Genomic DNA, 20,632 nt, shown 5'->3' on the forward strand with positions numbered 1-20,632 from the left:
AATCAAATTTGGGTACTACAGAGCAAGTGACAAAGCAGACAGCTTTCTAGAGACAAAGAGCTAGCTACGTGCCTGGCTACAAAGGCCAAATTGACCTGCCACCACCACTACCACCTTCTGGATGGCTGAGATTGCAGGGCCGGCGACCCGGTGTGCGCAAACAAAAGTTGAGCATTTCTTTCTCACGCTTTGCGTTCAACGTCGTCCGTCGTCCACACACGAGAATGAAAAAAATTGGGTGTTCCTCTTGGCGACGACCGTGTCGGCGCAGCCTGCTTGATCTTGAGGACCCTCGCCTTTTAATTATTTCTGCGCGTCGGCGCCGTGTTGACTTTGACCATTTGTTATTATTAGTTATTTTACTATTAATCTGATGATGATGATGATGAATTGATGACTTCCTACTCCGTTTGAGCATCTCTGGGCAGCTGGCCGGGCTCGTTGTGGACGTTTAAAAGGAAAATTTCTTTATATCAAAGTAGAACTCTGTAATTTTCTAGCTAAATGTTTTACTTAATAAAAATTACCCGGGCTCATGAAAGCGTCTGGCTCCGCTAATGGTTTGGGTGGTATGTGGAGCAGATGAACTGTACGTTCTTTTTGGTGAGTGAGATGGAGCAGTCGAGCAGATACGTTTAGCTAGAGCAAGATAATAAACGTGAACAAATGCAATGGACATGGGCTATAGAATAAACCATACTTCAAATAAAACGTAAAGGAACACGAACAACAACGCGACATATTTTTAGGAGCAAAATGCTATTTGCAATGACATTTTACAGTAGAACTTCCAAAAGAAGAACAACAACAACAATTGTACTGTTTTTTAGATAACGGATATAAAATCATTATTAGTGGAAAAAGTCATTAGTGTATCTGACATGACATCAATGACCCATGCCAAGGTTGCTAGTGGCTAGACTGGAGCCTGAAGCGTGAGTTTGACTCGCGTTCATCATACACTAGTATGTGCGCCGGTCAAAGAACACGTCTAGTTCGTGAAAATTCTAGCATTTCGTTTGTATTTAGGTCTTGTTTAGTTTCAAAAATTTTTGCAAAACAGGTACTGTAGCACTTTCGTTTGTTTATGACAAATATTGTCCAATCATGGACTAACTAGACTCAAAAGATTCATCTCATCAATTCCGACCAAACTATACAATTAGTTTTTATTTTCGTCTATATTTAATACTCATACATGCGTCTAAAGATTCGATGTGACGGGTAATCTGAAAAATTTTGCAAAATTTTTTGGGAACTAAACAAGGCCTTAGTAATTATTGTTTAATTATAGATAAATTATTTTATAAATTATAGATAAACTATAATATTAATTATTTTTTATCTCTATTTAATATTTTATATATGTGTTTAAAAATTTAATGTGATGATGAATTTTGAAATATTTTGAAACTAAACCAGGCCTCGGTGTGCAATTACGAAATAAAGTTAGGGATGGAATCTGATTATTTAGGAAAAAAGTAGCAATGCTTATTGCTTTGAGCCAGGCTAATCTCAGCCAGAAAGAAACGCGCTCACGGCACGCTAACAAAAACCAGACCACGCGGAACGGCAACCAACAGTTCTTCACAACGGAACAGGGGGGATACGAGAAAGAGGAGAAGAGCTCCCAGATTCTCTCGCTTGCTCGCTCGGTCGCCTGTGCGCGCTTGATTTCATCTTCCATCCCCTCGCACGCGATTCCTCTGTCCCTCTCTCCGGCGGCTGCTCCGATCCCAAACCGTGATTCGCGCGATGGCGGCCATCGCCGGCGGCAACAAGATCCGCAACGCCAAGCTGGTGAGCAAACCCCACCCCACGAGCCCTCGATTTCGAGCGCATATATCCCCGTCCTATTGGTTTCGAGTCCGGATTTCGGTCAACTAACTCTTGTCCAGCCGGAGGAGTCGCTCCTCTGCTCTTCCCCCAACGGAATGGCGGCCTGCGAGTTCCCTTCCGGGGTTTTCTTGGGAATTTCTTGAGAGAGGGCGGATGGACTTTGCAACGATCGTTTGAAAGACTGCGTCTTTTCTTTTCTTTTTCCGTTAGTTAGGGTTTGTTGTTCTGTACGGCGACTTTGAGTTGAGCTCTGCGGAGGCTGACGCGAGTTTCCTTCCTCTGCTCGGTTCTATTGTATCGCCAGGTCCTTCTTGGGGACGTGGGCGCCGGCAAGTCCAGCCTGGTCCTCCGGTTTGTCAAGGGCCAGTTCGTCGAATTCCAGGTGAGATTCCATTCCACTTCAGTCCTTCAAATGTGGATTGTTTCGTTTCCTCCAAAAAAAAAAGGTGGATTGTTTCTGAATTCAGCAGGTTCATGGTACAGAGTGAGTGCTTGAATGTGTTGTTTCATTTGACTGCAGGAATCAACCATCGGCGCGGCCTTCTTCTCGCAGACTCTGGCAGTTAACGACGAGACGGTGAAGTTCGAGATATGGGACACGGCGGGGCAGGAGCGGTACCACAGCTTGGCTCCCATGTATTACCGGGGCGCTGCGGCTGCCATAGTTGTCTACGACATCACGAATGCGGTTAGTACAATGCACACATACTTAGCTGGACTAGCAGTAATATAGTGAACGATGATGGTAATTTACTGATATCATGATTCTATCATCCATGTTTGGCGAGGAATACTAAAATCCACAGGTGGAGGTCATGTCATGACAAATATGAATATATATGATCGTTGAATTACTGATGTAATGGCAGATGGGAGCTTTAGAATCACCATTTGTAGCTCTTGATGAGAATTCCCCTGCTCTGATTAGAATAGCACACTGCATTCTGTTGCTTCCATGATTGGTGCAAAATGTTTGGATCGTTTATTGAACTAGTGCTTCTGGTGGATTTGTTATGGATGTTTTTTCCCCTTATGATAACAGCTTCTGAAAGGACTATCCTCTGCTCGTAGGAGCCCTTGGTCTAGAAATAGAATTAAATATATGATTCTTGAATTACTGATATAATGGCAGATGACAGCTTTATTAGAATTAAATAAATACGTTACATTTCGTTGCGGCCTAGCAAACGTCTGTGCTTCTCTTTCTCTGCCTCAATGGTGAGCCCAGAACTCACATGTGTCAATACCCACTGAAATAATAACTGAAAGGCAGTGTTCTGGAGAATTGTTCTGCACCCATCCTTCTGTGTACCATGATTACTTAGCTTTGCATCCAACTTTGATTTTATAGCATATAGCCAATTTAGCCATCGCACTGTTAATTAACTTTTCTCTGAGCTCTGAGAAAATGCAGTGTTAGAAGTTTCCAACTGTATTTATTAGATCCTTTTGATGGTGCATTTTTTACAGAATAGTCATGAGAAGTGGATCGGTATGATGTTGCAAACCTAGAGCAATTTTTTTTTGGACCTTTTCTATCCGCATTTTATGAGCAACCTGAAATCAGAACAAAATTGCATGTATTTTACCTTTTTTTTGTGGCCTAGCAAACGTCTGTGCTTCTCTGCCTCAATCGTGAGTCGAGAACTGAAATGTGTCAATACCACTGAAATAATAACTGAAAGGCAGTGTGCTGCAGAATTGTTCTGCACCCATCCTTCTTTGTGTGCCATGATTGCTTAGCTTCGCATCCAACTTTGCTTTTATAGCGCATAGCCATTGCACTGTTAATTAACTCTGCTCTGAGCTGTGGAAAGATGCAATATTAGAAGTTTCCAACTGCATGTATTGTACCCTTTGAGGGTGCATTTTTTACTAAATGTGTCATCCGAAATGAATCAGTATGATGTCGCAAATCTTGCGCAACTGGATGCTTGCACCTTTTTCTGTATGCATTTCATGAATAACCCTAAATCGGAAATTGCATAACTCCTGTGATTTGCTGCTTCATGATGACAAAAAGATTTCAGTTCATATTTTTTACTATTTTGACATTGCTACTTTGCTAGCTTAGGATTCTAATCATTTCTAGTACTTTGTTGCTTAGGTAAATTTTGTCCACTCAATCTAGTATTCCTGGTGAACCTTGACTTGTCCTGTACATCAAGCAACTTTAAATTTATTCTGATGTTCTCCATGAACAAATTTAATCCCTTCTTCTTTTGTGCCTTCTTTTAATCTTGGGCACACTAATATTGTGGTAAGCACATATGAATAGCGATACTCATTATTATTTCTATGCATCATAGGCCTCTTTTACACGTGCGAAGAAATGGGTTCAAGAACTTCAAGCACAAGGTAACATAGTACTCCTTTGCACTTATTACATCAGTGCTCTCCATATTGGAACTTGCACTTATACGGTGAAGGTTGCTTCAAAAGAAATGATATTGATATTTTGGATATTATGAACGAGCTGTCTTATTGTACAGCTGTATAAAAAATTGATTCAGCAAGTATGATGGGAATTTACTGGAAAGGATTATGTGTGGATGTGTTACAACAATGAGTGGTCTGATCTACAAGTTTTTATTCTCATTTCCTTCTTTTAATGCAGGAAACTCAAATACAATAGTGGCTCTTGCTGGGAACAAGGCTGATTTGTTAGAGGCAAGGCAGGTGCCAGCAGAAGTATGTTAACGTGCTTCTTATGTTCCACTTTCATGGTCTACCACATTTATTTTAGTACCTGGTGTCTTCATTCTTTAGTGATTTCTTATCCTAGAAGCTTTTGCATTCAATCACTGCATCTTTATTGGCCAACAATATGGTACAGAGTGGTAGGGAACAGAGGATGTATGGTACAGAGTGGTAGGGAACAGAGGATGTTGAGTATCTACTGATTTCTGACACAGCCTTGTTAAATAGGAAGTTTTGGTTATTTTCTAAATGGTAGTGATAGGTATTGACCACAGAGGGTACATAGAAATTGTGACAGGCTGGACCACTTCTAGTTTGATGTTTCATGTAAGCTGGGACCTGGGAGCATGAAAATGTTGGGGCATGGTACCAGCATTGTATTTTTGTGCTTATGTCATCTTATTTGATTGTGATGGTGTCTATTGAACCAAAATACATTAGGTAACATGAATACATGATCCTATGCTGCAGGAAGCAAAGGCGTATGCTCAAGAGAACAGTCTCTTCTTTATGGAAACTTCTGCTAAAACAGCTATCAATGTGAATGACGTGTTCTATGAGATTGGTGAGTACTAGTAGCAGTTAAACACACAGATAGGGTGGCCATTGAGCTCATGAGCTCTAAGCTAGATATGTACCTTTAGGAATGGATTCCTCTACATCGACATAATTTTGCTAACTGCAGCGAGTTGTTGCTCAATCATTGACCCACTGTCACTACTATTTTCTGTTTTCAGCGAAGAAATTGCTTCAAGGGCAGCAGGTTCAGAACCCACAAGGCGGAATGGTTCTCAACCAGAGACCACCTGAGAGGATGGTGAGCTCTTCTTCGTGCTGCGCGTAAAGCACAAGCTGGAGCATGGATTACATATCTCATGGCCTGAATTCCAAGAACAGTATCTAAGCAATGAAGAATGTCTCGCCGAATCTTGTGAAGTAGTTGCCATCCCAGCTGCTAAAATCCTGTATTTTTTACTGCTTGTTCATTGCTTCCTTGTAAATGTGAATACTAGAGTGTTACTTCAGAGATTCACGAGTGTACCTACAGTGCATGATCGTGCTTGTCTTTCTAAGGCTAGAGAGAACATAGTAACAGATTCGTTTGATTCACTTGTTCAAATCGTGCAATCTCAAAATTACAATCTTTCAGGCTTCATTCAGATGCAACTTTTTATCAGTTTGATCAGTGGAGTGAACCCAAACTATAATGTTCAAGTTCAAATGCCACCCCTGTGGCTGTGGAGCTGCAATACTGTTTATAAACGCACTACAGTGTTGTGTAAATTTACTTATGATGCACAGAATTTGGATGGATATCTGGTTGTATTCTAAAAACATGGTAAGCAGATATGCACAAAGGTTGCATCACAACTTTATATTACTTTCCTATTTTCCCCCCCCTGAAGATTGCATCACTCTGGACTATTTGATGTTGAAAACTATGGCAAGGATGATCGAATATGTTGTATGCTGTTCACAACTAAACACCTTTCCTCAGCAGAAAGTAAGTGATGTGAATTAAAAGGTACTGCAGACATGAACTAGGAACTTGCTCATGTTGTATATTTTGTAGGTCTGTCCACCACAACCACAATGGCATCTTTTCCTTGTGATTTTGGCTGTCCTTCAATAAAATCCATAGTAATGTGCTGGCACCTGCCATGCTAAGTCAGGCATTGGCAGAGGGTCCAAAGACCTGGATTGTGTATATGTTCCGCTTCAGAAATTTGGCATTGGTATCATGGGCATAACTAGAGAGAATGTCAGCAGTCCAATCCGGGGAAACTGTAGTAATCTGAAAGCAATCAGGGGAGCTGGAAGAGGGTGGTTTCTTAAACAAAGCATAGCATCAGCAACCAAACTCTAGAAGCTTCAAGAGAAAATTTGGGTGAGGAAAAAAGTGAGTTTAGTGTTCAGGTGAAGGGAAAATCGGAGAGAGATAGAACAGGGTTCAATTCATTCTCCTAAACCACCTGACGCACTAATCTATAAAAGAGTCTACGTAATTGATTGCCTGCATTAGGTTGTATCTAGACTTGTGTAGTGCAACTTGTCTAATATTTGGTTGCCTGGCTTGTACACTCCAATCCTGTCAGTCTCATGGACAGGACAGGAGGATGTCGAGCCCGGCTGCCGCGCGCTACTTTTGGCCGAGCCGAGAGAGCGATATGGCTTGTGAAACACATTAGCAAGTCGTCTCGGCGTGACCGCTGTTTTTGCACGCCGGCGACTGAAATAGCGATGGCGATCGTGATAGAACCGTCTTCTTCAGATGGTGCCTTCTGTTCTGAACTTTTGACATCAACACCATCCCTACCTACCACGAGTCACCCATACCGCATATAGATGTAGGAGTACCTCTAGAAATTAACTGCGGATCTTGAAACATTAGCTGCATAAATATTCTCCCAACATCTGCTTCGAACAGTCCATTGTCAGAACATCATTGGTTGTTTTGGATTTGTTTCGAATTCCTCTGCAGGATCCCCCACTTGTAACGCATCTTCTTTACATTTACAGGTTCCAAACATCTCCGAAGTCCGAAGTTTGGATGATGAGCAGATCAACTTGGATGCATCATGCATAGCTGATTGGATTCTAGGAATTTTTGTATGGACACAAGGATGCGGCCCTTGTATGCCGACCGATATCATGCATAAATGGAGGCATCACAACCTTATCTTCGTTTCCTTGTCTTTTTATTCCTGAAGATTGCATACACCTTTGCGAATAGACTGGTCGCTCAAAGCTATATGAATCTGATGTTAAAAACTTTGTTTACAGGCGACCAAAGCCTTGTATGACGATATTCACCAACATAAAACTTTTCCTCAGGAAAAAATAAATAACGCGACTCATGTGAATGAACAACAGGCATCATCTAGTTACCATACAAGGTCGTTCATGCTACTGATTTAATTCAAAACAGGAAATTTCAGAAAGCTCGAAGATATTACTCACTTGAAAGAAATGAGAGAATCATATAACCGAGACTGTAAACAGATAACTCTTTTGCTGATGCACTAACACCAAAGGTTACCATACAAGGGAGGAAACAACACCAGTGTATTTATGATGAAAGCATCTCACTTTCCCCTGCGTCAATTATCGACAGGGGCATGGAAAACATATTATTACTCTGAACGGAGAACTCGGTATGTGCCGTTTCTTTACTGCTATCTATAACTGTCACTCTCTTCATTCACTGGATGTAGTCATCATTGTAGGTGTCGCTGATCACCGACACGAACCGCTCAAGCCACGGGAGCTGGTGGAGGTCCTTCATGGTGTCGACGATGTACGAGTCGGCGCAGCGTGGCGGTGACTGGCAGGGGTTGGGGTTGTGGTTGTCTCCCAGGCTAAAACCTCCCGCGAGGAACCTCTGGATGAGCGCCAGCTGTGCCCTTTCCTGCTCCGAGTACCCCTCCACGGCGGTCGGCATGCAGTCAAACGTGTCCCATGCCCAGATCTCAGATGCTGCTTGGGTGGATCGCTCAGCGGAGGAGGCCTCCACGGCTTCATCGTCCCAGAACACGCATTGGCATGTTTGTACACCACTAGCATAGTCAGCACCACAGGAGTAGCAGAACTCGTGCCCACACCTGCACAAGGGATGTTTAGCACCAAGATAACAAGTAGCACATGTGTTTATGAATGAATAATCTTTATCACATGCATTTTAATAGCAATGGCCATCTGTGAGATGATGACAACACAAAACACGCTTTTCACTACTTCAAAGCAGCATTGTGCCCGAATCCTGATATGGTCAATACAAACAGAATACTATTGTAGAGAAAACACTATCATGGTTCTATACTCAAATCAGGTTGAAGATTTGTTGCTTCTTATATCATGCAACCATTGCAGTACTGTTTTGGGGAACCGGAATTATTGGTGAGTGGAGACCAATTGCACAGTCTGAACTGAATATAAACATTTTCATGCAAGCAACCATGCCTTTGACGGAGATGTGAGAATACAGCGGACTAACAATATAACTACTGGTTATTGGATTAGTCTGGTTGTTGATTTAGACAAGAAGACAGCTCATTTCTATGCATAAATTGTCTAGTTTTCTTTAGACAGTACATGCATCAGAGGATGTTTGAAGATTGTCGGCTTAAAATATCTGGCAAATTTATACGAGAGAGAGAGAGAGAGAGAGAGAGAGAGAGAGAGAGAGAGAGAGAGACGAGCATACCAGCAAGTCATATGGAAGCAGCCCTGTGTTAGTTCAATCATACGTCGACAATTTTGACAGCGCCTCCACCTATTGTTCTGTGCAAGGCGATGCAAAGACAGGTCCCCAGCATCTCTTTCCTCAGCAGGCAAGCTCTGGTACTCGTCACAGCCCATCATGATGTGCCATGGCACTCCACAGTTGATACATATATCTCTATGGCATTCTGGGCACTCGATACAACTGAGATCTGACTGGCTTGATGAACTTGCCCTAGAGAAGTGCTGACTAAGGTCTAACAGCACTGAACAATTTGGAAAGGGACAATAAAATCTTTCCATTTCAGAGGTGCCAGCTTCTGCAAATGCTCTCTCCAGGGAATCATGGCTGCTAACTGGAAGGAATGATTTACACTCGCTAGCAGAAATAATATATTTACACCTTAATTGTGGACACCTTATAGGCAGCTTTGAGGTCAGCAGCTTGTCTTCAATATACCCAGTCAGGCAATTATAGCAATATGTGTGCGAACAACCTGCCTTGATCATCTGAGAACCTAGTTTCTCCTCACGGCAAATCGGGCAGGTACCAACCTCATAAGGAGACAGATATCTGATGCCTATAGCTTCTTTGGCCAACTGCAAGGGCCTCTCGAGTTCAAAGCTTGGAAGCAATATCAAATCAAAGTCTTCCAACTTATCCACCAGTTCAAGAATCCTGTGTCCTAAAGCTACCAAAAGCTGATCTTCAAGAATTTCAGCTTCTGCTATCTGTCAGCACCAAAAAAAGACAAGTCAAGTTGCCAAAGGATGAACAGATTTCATTTTGCTACATATACACAACAGGGAGAAAATGAGGTAATTGAACAAAAATAGCATGATTGTCAGCAAGCAATCTATGCTTTCTGACCAAAATGTTAGTAGCATATAAAACTGCAAAAGACATATACAGCAATATATCAAGTGTGTACAGCTGCAAGTCCCTGCATATTCTCCGCTATTCAAGCGTACAACTAGCGTAAAGACTCAACATACAATGTTGAACCAGCAACATGCAATATGTGTACATATAACCAATTAGACATTGAACTTGCTAGCTGGGGGTAGTTATCTGCTATGCCTACTTTGAATGGTTAATTGACCAATTTGGGTTGACTCAGAGGTCAAAAAACCATAATACAACTACTATAGGCAACAATTCAACCACCTTAAGAGCAATGTTTGTATTCGCTGTCAAAAAAAAGAGCTTAGAAAAATGGTATACACACTTAAGCTGAATGAGGCATTGAGACCTTGGTTCACAGCTACTCTCCAATGTTAAACAATATGGAATCAAGATTTTTAAAGGGCGTCTTTGAAGTCAGTTACAGTTTAGCCTATGAAATCTGCATATATGAAGTGCATGGTTTTGTTGATATGCTAGAAGAACAAGGTGATATGAAGTTCAATATAAAAAAATGGCACTTTGCTAAATCCAATTGCTACAAGCGTTGGGCTGACTGAAACCAGATGCATTAGCTTCACCAATTTCTTACCTGAAAGTAGAGCTTTTCCGAATTAGTGAAGGCGAAGATCTTCCGGATGCCATTCTGCAGGGCGACTAGCAGCCCATCCATGAGCGCGAGGTGCTCAGCCACCAGCTCCTCGACATAGAAATCCAGCTTCTTCTGCACCTTAAGAACAGGCACCCCAGGGGACCTCTCCATCACGACGCCGATCCCAGAGAGCTTCTTCCCCTCTGCCTCGGGGCTCGACACGCCCTTGAAGAAGAGGCGCACCGAGGCCTCATCAAGCTCCCCCTTTCCGATGCCGGCCGTGAACGATTCCTCGGTGTCCTCCCACTCTTCCTCATCCCCACAGCAGCTCCTGAAGTCATCCTCACCCCTCGAGGCTGCCTCGGACAATACCTTCTCCTCCATCCTCAGCCAATGGACACTAAACCCACCCAACCAATTCAATCAGAATGTCCTTCCAACTCCAATTCCAGCAATCTCCATCAGTGAGGACCACGGGAGAAAGCAGCGAGTAGGCAAGCGAAAGTTCCCACCAAACCAGCCCTTTTGAGGCGGAGGGCCGCACCTAATTCCAACTCGGAGAAGGTGGCGTGTTCCCTTGGCCGCAACTACCCACCCCGGCACGACAAGAGTTGCCTACTGCACTGACAGCTCCACGGATTTGGCGCGGTGCTCGAGCAATAGTAGTAGCACGAGAAGAGAAGAGAAGAGAAGAGAAGAGAAGAAGATCCTGGCTCAGAAATTGGTGGAGGAGACGGCCAGGAAGCACCAGACGGAGCTCCAGAGCGCGAATTCCAGTGCCGTGATGGAGAGGTTGGTCGGCACAGTTGACCCAGACGCTGGAGCTTCCCCCGACCCTCTAGTTCCTCATATGTGACGGCGGCAGGAAGAGAATTCAACAAGTCACGGTCCAGTTCTGCAAGAAGAAGAGAAAATGGCATGGATTGTAAGGAATTTCCTTTGATAAAAGCTGCAGCAAGTGAATCAATTGACCATCTAATTTTGGCAAACACTCGGAAATCAAAGAAACGGGAAAGGAATTACACGGAGGCATTTCCGCGCGGGCGCATCTGCCGCGAATTCTGCGGAAACTCTGCCCCCACGCAGATCTACGGGAACCCAGCAGTTGCCACAAGAACACAGGGAATTCCAGCGGCACCAAATTTAGAAAAGAAAATCGCAGGGCAGCCCCCCTTGCAGGAGAAAGGCGCGGTTTTTCTTCTTCAACAAAAAGTTAGGCGTAATCCCGGATTCACCTCGCGCGCGCGCGCAAAAGAAGGGGAGGGGAAGGGGAAATCACCATGGAGTGCACCGGACCGGAGTGGAATAGAGGGCGCCGCCGCCGCCGCCGCCGATATACCAGAGTGAGTGGGTGAGTGAGCCGAGCGAACCTTTCCCTCCCCAGAGGGTGAGAGGAATCGCGGGCAAGTGGAGACGAGGATGGAATGGAACCTGCTTTTCCGGCGGCGGTGAAGGGTGGAGAGGAGAGGAGAAGAGGGAGGGGGAGGTGCCTTTCTTGCGGCAGTGGGCGAAGAATTTATTCCTCTTCCGTTGGGGAATTGGAGAGAGTGGCGTTAAAAGCCAAGAGAGAAGACTCTCTCACTCTGTCTCGAGGTAGTAATTGCATTCCTGGGCTCGCCAGGCGTGAAAGTAATAATTGCATTCTTTTTATTCACTTTATTATTTTTTAATAGTTCTAATGATTCACTTCTCTATTTTTTTAATACACCATCCTTGGTGGAGGTTTCATAATTCAGTTTTTTTAATATATTTATATTTTAAAAATAGTATAAAAGAGTTTTATCCTCGTGAAATTCTTTCTAACTCTCATAAAACTCTTATCGCATCTCTCTTCATTAAAGCCTTATTTAGTTCCCTAAAAATTTTACAAAAATTTTCAGATTTCCCGTCACATCGAATCTTTAGACGTATGCATGGAGTATTAAATATAGATAAAAATAAAAACTAATTGCACAGTTTGGTCGGAATTGACGAGACGAATCTTTTGAGCCTAGTTAGTTCACAATTGGACAATATTTGTCAAATACAAACGAAAGTGCTACTATTCCTATTTTACAAAAAAAAAATTTGGAAGTAAACATGGCCTAATATGTTGCCACATTGGTATATTTAATATCCATAAAATTCTGATGAAACACCATTGAGACTGGCCTTAGGGTCATTTTTGGTTCGTGCCGACTCATACCACGCCGCTGCTATGACCACGCCAAAACTGCGGCAAGCAGTTCGTCTGCCGCACCTTTGGTAGCTTTTGGCGTAAGAAACAAACTAGGACGTGATGACGCGGTTCTGGCATGCCGCAAGTTCGGTAATGAACCAAATGTTGCCATCAGAGACGGTGAAGTTCATCATCATTAGAGTTTACGGATTGGAGAAGAGATTGACGTGGTTTGCAAGCTTAGAAGAGTCGTCGAGGAGGGCATCGATTTTGTGGTGGTGAAGAAAGAGATCAGTGGAGTGTGGTGGGGGAAATGTTGGTTAGACTGTGCTAGTAGCCGAGATGTCCTTAGGAGGAGAGAATGACAGATGGGAGCGACCCTGCCAAAGACGATGGTAGGCGGCAGAGGCAACGACGCTTTAGAAGGTAGATCGATGGCTAGGGTTGTGGGCGGCAACGAGGCCACAACGCCCAAGCTAGACAGGAAGCGGGGGTGGGGTAACATGGGATATGTGGGGACGAAGAGAGAAGATGAACGGGTAGGTTATGTTAACATTAGTATGCATCCTAGAAGTAAAGACCTTACATGTTTATTTCATTTGTGTTTTTTAGCAAATAGGCATTCTTATAAATCAAGGGGTTTGAAAGCCCACATTAAATCATCACATGAAATCGAGAGCATTAACGTTCTTAACTATAATGAGTTAGCTATTCTAAAACTTATTAGAGGGCGATGCGTTCTTTTGATCGAGAAATGTATTGAGAGAAAAGACTCTTGAAGAGTTGCATAGTGCTTGATGGTATAGTTTTACTTTCAGACATTTTCATTAGAGTTCAAGGACTAGGAAAGAGATTCCATAGCTCCAAAGCTTAGAAGAGTCGTCGGAGAGGATGCTACAATTTATAGTAGTGGTGGAAGAGATCGGTAGAGTGTGGCAGAAGGAGAGGCCGATTAGAATGTGCTAGCAACAGAGACATTGTTAGGAGAAGAAAATGGAGCAAAGGAGGGAACCCGACAAAATTGGTTGTAGTGTGACAGAGGCAGAGCACTTAATTGAGAAGGTAGATCCTGACTAAGGATAGTTGAGTTCGTGGGCGACAATAAGGCCGCGATACCGAAACTAGGTAGAAAGTAGTTGGAGGAGGGGAGAGACACGATGTGGGGATGACGATAGAAGAAAAGCGGGTAGAAATGCTAACACGTGCAATGGCACCCCATAAGTGAAATCCTTATGTATTTATTTTGTTTTTGTTTTTAGCAAGCAAGCAACATTCTTTGAAACCAAGTGTTTTAAAAGCCTGTATTAAATCATCATATGAAATTACTTAACTATAATTGGTTAGCTGTTCTAAAACTTAGAGGGCGCTACGTTCTTTCGATCGAGTGACGTATCAAGAGAGAAGAAATCTCTTGAAAAGTTACATAGTGCTTGACGAGATAGATTTAGCCCAGACATTCTCATGAAAGGAAGCATGTGAACACAAAAGTGGGGTAAATACACTACAAGGGCATTACTCATATTTATAAAAAAAATGTTATGTAACATCTAACATTGAATAGATATATTATAAAAATAGTGTTACATGATCTATGTAATAATGCTTACTATCACATATCACTAAATATGTGTATCTTTTATACTAGTACATACTTGTTTTGGACAAGGTTTAGATTAAACGTTTGGAATATAAATTATTAATAACTTTTAAATTGTTGAGTTTACAAATGTGAAAATTATATAAATAGATTTATCTTAAAAGAACTTTTATAAAAGTATACATATATAATGTTTTTCTAAATATTTGTATAAAAATAAGAGATTAAAGTTGTGTTTTGAAGATTATGTCATTATCATACGATTTCTGAATCTTTCATGGAGAGAGTATATATATTTGATTGAATTTAAAATTTATTGTCTGCTCAAATAATAATGGTTTTTAAACTGCGGAAGTACTTGTACATTCATATTGCAAATTACAAGGTCACACAGGGTGTCGAGATGCAGGAAAGAAGAAAAGAAAAAAAAAAAACAGCCGGACTGCGCCGGACGGCAGCAACAGGTGAGGTCTGGGCGGTGGCCGGTGGGTTGATTGATTGATTGGGATTCCGTCAGGATGCAAGGGACCCACGCCACAGGGTGGGGTCGGTGAAACGGAGCCCACAGCCCAGGTGAAAGGCCAGTTATATGTGGGGGCCCATGCCCAGCCCATGCATGCATCGACCCCAATTGCGTCCTGTGGCCCGTGGACCAGTACGAGAAGCCCCGCGCCGTGCACCGCCCAATTCCAGCGACCACCTCTTGGGTTCTTCAACCCGTTCCAGCCTAGACCTTGTTTAGATCTGAAATTTGTTTGTAGCAAATATTGTTCAATCATGAACTAACTAGCATCAAAATATTTGTCTTGTGATTTACATGCAAACTGTATAATTAATTTTTATTTTTATCTATATTTAATGTTTCATGCATGTGTCGCAAGATTTGACGTGGCTGAGAATCTTAATAACTTTTTAGTTTTTGGAGTAAACTAAACAAGGCCCTAGTGCCCTTCAACCTTGGTGAGGTGGGTGCGCGGAGGAACAAATCGCGCGACCGTGAGCTCATCATCCACCTTCACTGTGAGCTCGACGGTGGGCACATCTTCTCGTCCTCCTCCGCTATAATTTGGTGACCCTGCTCCCCTTCTCCTCCACCCCACCCCCTGGTGACCTTGCTCCCCTTACCACCCCACCTATGCGGATCTGGTGCTTCTCCAAGGCAAATCGGCGACTAACCTCCCATGTTGTGCTGATCTGGTGCGAATATAGTGCTCCTTGCCTGTAGGTCTCCCGTGTTGTGCCAAGGTCCAGCCTTGCTCGCTAGCCAAGGTGAGATGGAAGGTGGTGCCCGCCATATGTTCGACCAAAAAGCCTCACAAGGTAAACGTACCGGTTGAAGGAAGAGGTGATTTTATACAAACTAAACTAGACAACCAAACACACCTATTCCTAGCCAGGCTTAGGCGGTACATGCAACCAAACATGTGTTGTTTGCATTAGCTAAAGCTGGCTAGAACTAGCCTGTCTTAATTTTACTAGCTAGGCTTGTCTGGAAAATAAACTAAACACACCTTATGTGACTTGCTATACTCTAGCCATTTCAAATTATAAGTTACTTTGATTCCTTCAATTTTTTGTTATATATAATATAATATAATATAATATAATATAATATAATATAATAATAATAATAATAATAATAATAATAATAATAATAATAATAATAAATTTAAATATGTATTAAAATAGATTTAATAAAAAGGTCAATGTGACATATTAAAATAGATTTAGTAAAAAAATCAATGCCACTGATAATTTAGAACTAAGGAAGTACAAAAAAAACGAAACGTTAACTCTGTTGAAGCAAGTGCACGTTCCCAACAACGAGCATTACTAGTTGCAAGCGATATGAGATAAAAAAAGTTGGCAAGGGATTGGATATTTGGATTATTGGAGTATCCTACGGATGGGCTCCCTGCAGCTGCTGTCTGCAGACGGCTACTACCTGCGGTAAAGAAAAAGGGAAAAAGATGGAGTGGCAGCACAAGACACACGAGTACACGACAACCTAAGGCCCTTGTTTAGTTCAAAAAAATTTGCAAAATTTTTCAGATTCTCCGTCACATCCAATCTTTAGACACATGCATGAAGTATTAAATATAGATAAAAATAAAAACTAATTGCACAGTTTGGTCGAAATTGACGAAACGAATCTTTTGAACCTAGTTAGTCTATGATTGAATAATATTTGTCAAATACAAACAAAAAAGCTACAGTGTCAATTTTGCAAAATATTTTGAAACTAAACAATGTCTTATTTAGTTCCGAAAAGATTTTAGATTTCGGTACTGTAACGTTTTCATTTGTTTGTGGCAAATATTATCTAATCATAGATTAACTAGGTTTAAAAGATTCATCTCGCGATTTACAGACAAACTGTGTAATTAGTTTTTGTTTTCATCTATATCTAATACTTCATGCATGTGCCTTAAGATTCGATGTGACGGGAAATCTTGAAAAGTTTTTGGATTTCGGGGTGAACTAAACAAGGGCTAAGGGCCAAACTCAAGCACATCTCGTATACCGTACGTTTTCAGTACATTATCCCGGTGCCCCAGCTCCCCTCAAGGCTCGAGATCAAGGTTCCGTTGGATCTCACGGATGACATTTTTTCACATTTACCTTCTTAACAAGTTTTGATTCTTTTAAGATATAAAACCTTTGTTATATATTTATTAGACATATATAGTAAAAATAATATATCTAAAAAAAGCTAAAATAGTTTATAAATTAGAATTTTGAGCGAGTACTTAACACAGCTCTCACTCCTAACTAACCTAGTAGTAGTAGGTCTTTCTGGCAGTATGGAAAACAAACTACCATCTAACAATGATACCATCTGCTTTGTTCATTTAGCCTTATTAGTCGAATCTGTCAGCCATTTAACAGTATTTTTCTCTCATAATAAATCAGCCAATAGTATCATGGCTTATCAGCCAAACGAACAATGCGAACTTACATATCCTGACTTTTAATATTTTATTTTAATTTATTTTATTTTGATGAGAAGCGGATAAAGGATCGAGAGACGTGAACAAGGCAATTATTCTGCCGGTAAAGGATTTTTTTTTAATATTATTGGAACTACTCTTATAGATTAGCTAATTTTGTAGTTGAACCGTCAGTGCTGCATGCTGCCAAGTGCCAACTGACACAAATGACACAACCAATTACTAGTACTAGCAATAATAGTATCATATTACTATTACTAGTGCTAAACACAACTGCAGTATCATGCACTACCTAGTACTACTTAGTTTGTACTGCTGCTTTATTTATTTAATTGTTTGCTCATTAATCATTATATATTGCACTGATCTTGGGTTCATGACAGACAGCTGGCCAAAGGCCAGGTGTGTGGTGGTAGCCTGTCCTTGCTGCTTTGGTCTAGGAAATATAAAGGAATAATTAAGAAAAAACAAAGAAAAGAAATGCACAACATATTATTATATAATATAAAATGAAGCATCCAGCAGGAGTGACAACCAAGCAAGCAGCGATAGGTATAGTACTTATTAAACTTAGGCCTTGTTTAGTTGAGAAAATTTTTTGAATTTCGCTACTGTAGCATTTTCGTTTTTATTTAACAAACATTATTCAATCATGGAGTAATTAGGCTTAAAAGATTCGTCTCGTGATTTACAGGTAAACTGTGCAATTAGTTTTTGTTTTTATCTATATTTAATATCCCATGTATGTGTCGTAAGATTCGATAGACGGAGAATCTTGAAAAGTTTTTAGTTTTTGATGCGAACTAAACAAGGCCTTAAACAGCTACGTTTCGTTCGATCTCCCTCCATAAAGTCTCGTTTTGACAAGATTTAGATCAAAAATTGGGAATATAAATCATGAATAACTTTTAAGTTGTTGAATTTGAAAATATAAAAACCATATAAATATATTTGTCTTGGAAATACTTTTATAAAAATATACATATACCACTTTTTGATAATTATTTTTATAAAAATAAGAAGTCAAAGTTAGGCTTTGGAGACCGTATCGTTGTCTTAAACGATTTTCTTTATAGGTATAAAGGAGTATATATGAATAGATAGCATAGATAGATATATACTTACTATTCTAGAACAAGTATTACCTACCGACAGCCGTGATGCAGCACTAGCCTAGATTATTAGGGTCTATTTTTTGGATATTTGTTACTCAAATACGTGATCCATATAAAGTGTGCTAATGGACATTTTTTACATATTAATTTAATCTATTATATATTAGCATCTATCTAAAATTAGGAAGGCGTACACTACAGATCAAGCAGGGATTGTTGACAGGGCCCAGGTGTGTCAGTGAGTGCACGCGCGCACTATATACATTTTTTTGGGTCTTGTGAAGCGTGCAGAGTATACAAGTGCTTATTAGTACTAATTAATAATCAATCGACCTTGTTGCATATATATACATGTCGCTGTCTCTCGTGTCATTATAATGAGTACGTGTACAGCACTACAACGATCAAGGATTTGGACGGCACATGGAGGACGTCAATGGCGTGCATAAGCAGGCAAAGATCGATCCCCATGTGTGATCGTGCACAAAATCATCACTTCAGCGTGTAGCACAAAAATGTAGAGCATATATAGTACGTGTTTTGATTGAGTTTGTCCGACATATAGTCACAAGTCACAACGCCACACGTTATAACCAGTGAACTACTAAATGATAGCCCATCAACAAGTTTTTTTTAATTATACAGTACAATATAGACATAAATCTTATTCCTACAAGTACATCCGAAGAACTGAGGCCTTGTTTAGTCCCCAAAAAATTTTCAGTTTTCTATCACATCGAATCTTACGGCACATGCAAAGAGCACTAAATATAGATTAAAAAATAACTAATTGCATAGTTACCTGTAATTTGTAAGATGAATTTTTGAGTCTAGTTAATCTATGATTGAATAATAATTACTAAATACAAATGAAAGTGCTACAATACCTAAAATCAGAAAATTTTGCCAACTGAATAAGTCCCGAGTTGGCAGATCATGAGATTTACGAAGTCAAGTGTGCATACGTGTTTAAATGTGAACATTAAAAAAAAGCCCGATGATCTCATAGCAGGCAAAAGGCCATTAGGGTACTCACAATGCAGACTCTATCATAGAGTCTAAAGTTATTTATTACCTTGAACAATGTGGACTTAGAGTCTAAATAAGACTTGGAGTCTTATTTTTTCTACCTCTTTCTTCAATAAATATGCTGCCACATCAGCAAAATACCATAAATAATATGTAATTAATTGTCTTGGACTCTATGATAGAGTCTTGCCTTGTGAGTGCCCTTAGAGTCTTATTTTTTCTACCTCTTTCTTCAATAAATATGCTGCCACATCAGTAAAATATCATAAATAATATGTAATTAATTGTTTTAGACTCTGTGATAGAGTCTTGCACTGTGAGTGCCGAGTCGGCCAGAGGAGCGAGAGCCCAACCCAACAAATGCAAACAAGCGATCCCATTCCGTCCAAAGAAATGTGATAGATTCCATTTCCCAATGGGCCTTAGAGCCCACTAAGGTAGTTCTGCGAACCAGGCCCAGCGTACGTTTCGTGCTGGGCCTCGATTTGTTAGTGTGTCGATAATTTCCTACCGCACGTTTGATTAATTCAGTTGCATTAGCTTATTAGACAGGAGTAGCTCTAAAAGTTTGTAACAAAACAGTGCGATGAGTAGTGTTCGTAATAACCTGAACAAATCTGTAGTTGTTGTTCTTGTGTAGGCTCAACTAGGTGCCATTTGGGCTGGTGGCCGCTAGTGGACACGGAGAAGCAAGTGCACCAAAAAAAAAAAAAAAAAAATCTCTCGTGCTTTTTTTTCAGCATCTCACCTGATACTAACCCACAAAATGGTCAGTTATACTAGCTGGGGAAACGGGACATAAGCCAAATTTTATTTGGAGAAAATGAAACCCCAGTTTGAATCTCATCAACCATGTTTGGATGAAACAAACTCGTTTTTACCTAAGAACAACACAGCTTTGGTTTAGAAAAAAAAACAGTGTAGCCAAACTTGTGGACGACATAACAGTCGTTCATATAACCACGAATTGATTAATGTATATAATAATAACTCTTGCAATAGTGAAACTATTTGTTCATCTTGTCCTTTCGTTAAAATTATTTGTGTTAAAATAAATCACGAAAAAAACAAAATTTATTCTCTGAAATAGTAGGGATTTTAACCAAGTTATAAAATTTACATGTACAAGTTGCAATTTGTTTTTGTTGAAAAAGGTTAATCCATTATACATCTACCTTTTAAAAAGGGGATGCACAAGATATATAAACATCCCTGTGGGCTGTGGCCAAAGGCTCATTGGTCACAATGTGCAAGCACGACCGAGACACGTGTATATGAAAAAGACGCACAAGCAAACAAAGATCGTTAGGACTTTGGAGTCATCGTGACTTTGGTTCTTCAGTGGCGACGAGCAAGAAAAGCGAGTAGGATGTCGAATCACGTCTCCACAAACACATCATTTTCAATTAATTGTAGGCCCTTTCACGATGCCCTTTGGACAAGTTTATTATTCTGTATAATCGGATCGGAGTTGATTAACATTAACAGTTTCAACTAAGGGTACTCACAATACAGAAACTATAATA

At 40.7% G+C, this 20,632-nt stretch overlaps 2 protein-coding genes and 1 long non-coding RNA gene across 4 annotated transcripts; 1 reads left to right on the forward strand and 2 right to left on the reverse strand.

Annotated features, from left to right (window-relative positions):
• On the forward strand, positions 1,507-5,706 carry LOC110437660 (ras-related protein RABF2a-like). Its single transcript, XM_021466195.1, has 7 exons — positions 1,507-1,800; positions 2,144-2,221; positions 2,360-2,527; positions 4,149-4,197; positions 4,457-4,530; positions 5,011-5,104; positions 5,277-5,706. The coding sequence occupies exons 1-7, from the start codon at positions 1,756-1,758 to the stop codon at positions 5,381-5,383; spliced, it is 615 nt and encodes a 204-aa protein (XP_021321870.1). The 5' UTR covers positions 1,507-1,755; the 3' UTR covers positions 5,384-5,706.
• Positions 7,493-11,800, reverse strand: LOC8065234 (ATP-dependent RNA helicase DEAH12, chloroplastic). Of its 2 annotated transcripts, none has more exons than XM_021466196.1 (4): positions 11,536-11,800; positions 10,257-11,151; positions 8,744-9,492; positions 7,493-8,141 (listed from the first exon to the last, which is right to left on the reverse strand). In XM_021466196.1, exons 2-4 carry the CDS (start codon positions 10,638-10,640, stop codon positions 7,742-7,744), a joined length of 1,533 nt encoding a protein of 510 aa, XP_021321871.1. In that variant the 5' UTR covers positions 10,641-11,151; positions 11,536-11,800; the 3' UTR covers positions 7,493-7,741. The 2 variants fall into 2 exon arrangements, with proteins under 2 accessions (XP_021321871.1, XP_021321872.1); XM_021466197.1 differs by lacking the exon at positions 11,536-11,800 and adding an exon at positions 11,280-11,508 and having other exon boundaries at positions 7,524-8,141.
• LOC110437696 lies at positions 14,328-15,082 on the reverse strand. Its single transcript, XR_002455634.1, has 2 exons — positions 14,968-15,082; positions 14,328-14,755 (listed from the first exon to the last, which is right to left on the reverse strand). It is a non-coding gene; the product is annotated as an uncharacterized LOC110437696 (long non-coding RNA).

This window comes from Sorghum bicolor, chromosome 8 (assembly GCF_000003195.3).
Source record: "Sorghum bicolor cultivar BTx623 chromosome 8, Sorghum_bicolor_NCBIv3, whole genome shotgun sequence".
In the NCBI taxonomy this organism is placed as follows: Eukaryota; Viridiplantae; Streptophyta; class Magnoliopsida; order Poales; family Poaceae; genus Sorghum; species Sorghum bicolor.

Excerpts from the sequence above, each read along its gene's own strand:
- LOC8065234 (XM_021466196.1), bottom strand. The coding sequence starts at position 10,640 with ATGGAGGAGAAGGTATTGTCCGAGGCAGCCTCGAGGGGTGAGGATGAC. Across the intron at positions 9,493-10,256 it reads CGGAAAAGCTCTACTTTCAG|ATAGCAGAAGCTGAAATTCT; the intron begins GTAAGAAATTGG and ends TGGTGCTGACAG. Across the intron at positions 8,142-8,743 it reads TGCTTCCATATGACTTGCTG|GTGTGGGCACGAGTTCTGCT; the intron begins GTATGCTCGTCT and ends TCCCTTGTGCAG.
- LOC110437660 (XM_021466195.1), top strand. The coding sequence starts at position 1,756 with ATGGCGGCCATCGCCGGCGGCAACAAGATCCGCAACGCCAAGCTG. Across the intron at positions 2,528-4,148 it reads TCTACGACATCACGAATGCG|GCCTCTTTTACACGTGCGAA; the intron begins GTTAGTACAATG and ends TATGCATCATAG. Across the intron at positions 4,198-4,456 it reads TCAAGAACTTCAAGCACAAG|GAAACTCAAATACAATAGTG; the intron begins GTAACATAGTAC and ends CTTTTAATGCAG.